Source organism: Sphaeroforma arctica, assembly GCF_001186125.1.
Source record: "Sphaeroforma arctica JP610 unplaced genomic scaffold supercont1.445, whole genome shotgun sequence".
Classification (NCBI taxonomy): Eukaryota; class Ichthyosporea; order Ichthyophonida; genus Sphaeroforma; species Sphaeroforma arctica.
The window spans coordinates 14,192-20,350 of NW_014040113.1; the positions used below are offsets into that span (position 1 = coordinate 14,192).

At 38.7% G+C, this 6,159-nt stretch overlaps 1 protein-coding gene across 1 annotated transcript; it reads left to right on the plus strand.

Annotated features, from left to right (window-relative positions):
- Nucleotides 1-4,438: 4,438 nt before the first annotated feature.
- SARC_06315 (hypothetical protein) lies at nucleotides 4,439-5,415 on the plus strand (the record flags this gene model as incomplete). The annotated part of the gene is made up of 1 exon (XM_014299782.1): nucleotides 4,439-5,415. Exon 1 carries the CDS (start codon nucleotides 4,504-4,506, stop codon nucleotides 5,413-5,415), a length of 912 nt encoding a protein of 303 aa, XP_014155257.1. The 5' UTR covers nucleotides 4,439-4,503.
- Between the last annotated feature and the right edge of the window lie 744 nt (nucleotides 5,416-6,159).

The following is a 6,159-nucleotide window of genomic DNA, read 5'->3' on the forward strand; positions in this document are numbered from 1 at the left end:
ATATCGATAAATACATACATAAATATATATATATATATGTATATATGTATGAATGTATGTATATCGAAATATATAAATATCTATATATATATATCGATAAATACATATATATATATATATATATATATATATATACGTATAATATATGCATATATGTATATATAAATAATAAATAAAATGTCTATATATTTACATATATAATATATATATATATATATATATTATTATGTATATATATATATATATATCGATTTACATATTTTTTATATGTACATGTATATATATATATCTATATATATATAATATATATATCTATATATATTTATATATATTTATACCTGGGGTGGCCAACATTGACACTGCCCATGCCCACATGTCTCAGAACTGATTACTGTATATCTTTTGATAGTAGAAGTCTATCCTACAGAAAAGGTATCATGTTACAATGCGAGATCTGTCCATACTGAATGGATCATGTTTCAATTAAAGCTGTCTCCGGGTCATAGTAAAAACAAAACAGTATGTACATCACATATACAAGTTCATATTTCCTTGTATTTTGTGAAAATTTGTCGTTACCTTTTTCAATCACGTATGTAGATATATCTTATTAATTATTATGACCAATAAGTTATAAAATGAGAACTATCTATCGAAAATATACAAAGAAGCACATCAATTTTGCGATCGTGTACAGACTGTTCACTGTGTGAGATAGAGAGGGAATTGGAATCGTACATGGACATACGTCCGAACACCCAAATATGAACAATGCCAATATTCGGGACATCGACAGTATGAGCAGGGTCCGGAACAATGGACATCACATTTTCACACCAGCAGCTGAGCTGTGAGCAGGGAGAGCAGGAGGAGGAATATTCGTCATAACATATAAATATCCATCAACACATAGTAGTACATGTAAAAAAAAATGTTTTTATTCTCTCTCTCTCTCTCTCTCTCTCCTGGAGTCCTGTGTACCTGACTGCTTGTGTGTATTCTAAAACAACCAAGTTCTAGTCTTTCATCAATCGATGATCAAATTTATCTGAACTTTACAGTTGACAGCAGTGAGCGGACAGATGGGGTTTTGTTTTTCAACTTTTTTTTAATAAAACAAACCATAAAAAAAGCTTTTTGTGACAGTTGTGAGTTTTTAAAGTCGTTAGGGTGGACCGGCACTCGCTCTTTGACTCTTTGTGTCTTTGTGGGAGCCTGCGAGGAGTCGAGGTCCGAGGTCTGTAATCTTGCTTGTTGTGTGTAGAGGGTAGACTGTCTACTGTAGAGTCGTAGACTGTAGTAGAGTGTAGATAAATTATTAAATACCTTTGCTGCACAGCCCGACAGGTCAGGAGTCAGGACCGTCAGACACTGACAGTCTGCGACAGAGACACCTCGCGAATAAAATCAAGCGACTCAACTCACTGTTTGTATTTTTATTTTTATTTCATAATATAGTTTTGTTTTGTGAAATTTGTTTTTTTTTTAATTGTGTTTTTAAAAAAGAACAATTGTCAAACAAACAAAAACATATCTACCTATCGCAACCCGTACAATTGTTCGCAGCGTGCAAGTTTGCATTTTGCAACTTGCAAGCCTGATAGGTTAGTAACCATCTCACGCTCACAGAGACACTGACTCTCACACAACAAGCCTCTTGCACTAATTGCGAGTTGTAACCTGCGGCTTGCAGACGCAGGCGCAAGCCGCAAGGTCTACTACTAGTAGTAGAGTAGAGGCAACTGGCAACCAAAGTCACCTGGCAACTAGCAACCAAATGCATCTGGCAACTGGCAACCAAAGGCACCTGGAAACTGGCAACTGGCAACCAAAGGCACCTGGAAGCTGGCAACTGGCAACCAAAGGCACCTGGCAACTGGCAACTGGCAAGAAGAGTTGCACAACTCAGTATTCAGTCTCACACACACACACAAGCGGGACTAGAGAAGTGAAGTGGCAAGATGTAAAAACTAAATACTGCGCTATGTCCTAAGCCGGAGGACTGAGGTCCGAGGAGTGGACCGAGCAAATTGTTAGACTGTCAAATGTCAAGTGTTAAGTGCCAACTTAGATGCCAAGTGTCAGTCACTGTCAGCCCTGGATAATAAAAAACGTATACTTTTTATTTGTCCCCTATAAATGTAAGGCAATTATAAAAAAGGTGAGGTAGGGGGTTTTTTTTAGCTGACCGTCAGACTCCTCTTCAACTCGTCACTTGTGAATAATTTGAGCTCTCTCTTTGTGAGTCTTGACTCTTGAGCCTTGACTCTTCAAATCTTTTTTTGGAGTCTGTGGGACTGCAACTCTGTGCCTGAGGCTGACTGCCTGTGCCCTGTGGACTGTTCACTTCACTTCATACATATACCAATAATTGAAAAATACCACCCGTGACCGTAGACTCGCGTAGAGGCGTAGACTTCTTGTGTAGAGAGTTTAGTGTTTACTCTCTCTACTAGAGTAGAGAGTAGAGAGAGTGTGTGAGAGAGATACTAAGATAGATTGTGCTAACTGCCAAGTGCCAAGTGCTAACTGCCACAGGGCCGCACAGGGCCACAGGGCCGCACAGGGCCACAGGGCCGCACAGGGCCACAGACCCACAGTGGAGAGTTGGAGACTCACTCAGACTTGGTCAGACCCTGGGCCTTACTGTTAGGGGCCTAGGACGGTGGGCCTGGGCCCTGGGGCTGGGGAGAGGTGTCAGCCAGTCAGGTGAGAGTTGAGAGTTACACTGTGACTCAAAAAACTTAAGGGAGAATCGATGACGATAGCCTGAGTGAAAGCTTTTACTGGATTGTGTGTAGAGTTCTTAAAATATGGACTGTGAGTGTGGACAACTGTTGTCTGTACTCTGTAGCCGTGGGTCTGTAACTCTGTGGTTATCTGTATGAACTTATCATGCATCACTTCTGTCTGTCATCCATATTTCAGCAGGGTGTATGATATGATCAATTGATCATACATATATGAGATTTCACAGTTTGGAAAGATGACGATCCGCACTCCGCAGACCGTGATTGTCGTCGATTCGAGTCGATTGTGCGAAATCGGCGAATATCCACTCCGCGATCGTTCCGATAGGCAAGGAATTTGCTCATTATACTGTTGGATTGTTTTTGTTTTATTGCATAGATTTGACTGGAAGCTTGGTTTCAAATTTCAACACAATTGGTCCATCTGTAATAATTCTGTATCATCGTCAAATTCTGGTTTTTTTTATTACACCGAGGCACAACAAGATTACTAGAAGTTAAATAGAAGAAAAAAGACTAAGAGGCCCGGACACCACCGGAGCCTATCTCTGGCGGGCAGGCTGGCACAATATATACACAATAGTTAGAAAAAGAGCAACAGGCAGTCAGGCAGACAGCAGAGAGTGTAGACAGTATATAGTGTGTGGACTGTGGAGTGTGGTGTGCAGTGTGTGCTGACTCACAGCTGAGTGCAAATAGCTAAAATCGCTACAGATTTTTAGATTGAGTTTTTTTTTAACTGTAAATAGTAGTCCAGCGACTCCAAACTCTCTAGAGCTGCCCAGCACCTCAGCACACAAAATCTTATACTTTTGTTTTTTTCAACGTTTTTTTTAAACTGCAGCAGGGCCGGGATCCGATCAAATTATAATATTTGCCAATCGCACCTGCTCTACAGACTACATAGCCCATGTTTTAGAGGGCTATGTTTGACTTTGTGCTCTGTGAGACTGTGACTGTGTAATGTGTATCGCCTGAGAAGAAAGCATTTTTATATTTTATCCCTCATCACTCATGTCGTTCCCCTCTCGGTAGCCGGTACATTGCAGACTGCAGTAGTGTAGTGCTGCAGTGACAGCATTCATACTGACATTTCGAGAGAGAGAGTCGAGAGAGAGACTAATAAAAGCGAAGTGCAATTATTTCGTGACTCCATCTCTATCCACCGTCCACAGCCTCTGACTCAGATAGAGTACGAACTGCGCCGCATGGGATGCTCACACTTCATCAGCATTCTTTTATGTTGTATCACTGGAAGGATAATACAACAGCAGTATGTACAGCACATATATATTTTTAAATTCCTTTGGTAGTTATTCGAATTTACTATCCTGAGACCCGGTTTAATTTGTTTTGTTATCAGAATTGCCATAGATGTGCAAAAATTGCTGCCGAAATCACAACGAAATGCATCAATTTTTATGGAGCACATCAAAAACTAAATACCTAAATAATATCAAATATTATTAGAGCAGAGGTCAGAAAATGTAACAGTGTACCCACGAGGATTCAGATGACTTAAGTGTGCTTCTGTAGTAAGAATCAGAGTCAACACAGTTGCTATATGAATCATATTGCAATTAAATAGGACGATGACTATCATTCTAGACCAACATAAACTAATCTCTTAGTACATAGTGCCAGAAGCCATAGTTTACATAGTATAAAGCATGTGCACATCTCGCATCTGCTTTCATACTCGAATATTCAATTTAAATCCAGAGGTATTCTATAAGCTAGGCATACTCAAAACATGCAGTTCCCTTGCAATCTTAAATTGGCGTACGTCGCCACTTTGTGCGCCCTTCTAAATGTAGCTGTAGCTCGCACCACCGGACAGGGTTTGCATATTATCGCAAGGTTCCGTGCGCCAAAATGTAGTTCTGGAAGCTGTGACGGTGGATTGTGGGATGAAATCGATGGCTATGTCAAGCAGGCGAAACAAGGAAAGGTACCGATCATGATAAACATTAATCACGAGTGGAAAATTGCCAACAACTGGTCAACTGACAGCAAGAAATACGTGTCAGATATGGTAAAATCCTATGTCAAGGATGGTGCGATAGTGACTGCGTATGTCTCTACCGACTATGGAGTGGAATCTGAATCCGATGTCAAAGGAAACGTTGAGAAGTGGCTCACATCTGACTTTGGTTATGATTATCCGTGCCCTATTACTGGTATTTTCTTTGACGAAGCACCTGCCGATCCCAGAGAGTCATTGTATAAAAAATACGAGGGATATACCAACTACGCGCGCAGTATAATGTCGGACGCGTTCATCTTCTACAATGCCGGGGGAACGTGGAGTTCATCTTCACCGTACCAAAAAATTACCAGTGCGTACTGCGTGCGTGAGAAACCTCGTGATGCCTTCATGAATGATTGGCCTAGTCAAGCGGCCCGATGGATAAAAGACAATGACATGGAAGGCTACACAGATTCGGATAGTGGAACACAAATGGGTCAGACAGGGATTATAATCTATGATGCAACAGAGAGTTATAACTCGTGGGAAGGAGTGTTCAAAATTGGGCAAGACAACAATGTCAAATGGGTTAGTACGACTACGGACTACGAGCGCTTGCCGGATTACCACGTACACATAATCGACTATCTCTGCGAGCATACCTACGGTGACGCCTGCAAGTTGACAAACGAGTGAAATGAAGAATAGAATAATCAAACTATATATTGCATATAAAATTTAGAACTGGTATAAATAAGCCGGATGTAGTTATATAACGGAATCATTTTCTAAGTGTATATTGAGCACGTCGAAGCCATGAAACGCACGACAAAGTGCTGGAAATTTCGCCAAGGTTGAGGACAAATAAATTTATTCGACCCTACCTTCTTCAGTTTGGTCTGTTTTAAATCGATCCTGAATGAATTCGAGTATCGTCAGACATGATTGTGGATACTCAACGTGATATGTATATGTGTAAGTACATGTATAAGTGTGCGTAAAAAGGTATATATACTGTGTTATTTATCTGTGTAAGTACATGTATGAGAGTCCGTAAAAATTTACGTATGTGCATATGCAAATCAAAAAACAAGAATACGTTTAAGTATATATAAATACATATATATATATATATATATATAATATACATATAATATACATACAATATACATATGTATACATATATATATATATGTATATATATATATATATATACATAAATACATACATATATACATACAAACAGACATACATACATACACACTCACACTCACACAAACACACTCACATATATATATATTTATATATATATATACATAAATATATAACAAATTGACTTAAATGTATATAAGTGTATATCTATAAACACAAACATTATATATACAAACATAAATATAGATATATATATATATATATATATATATATTATATATATATATA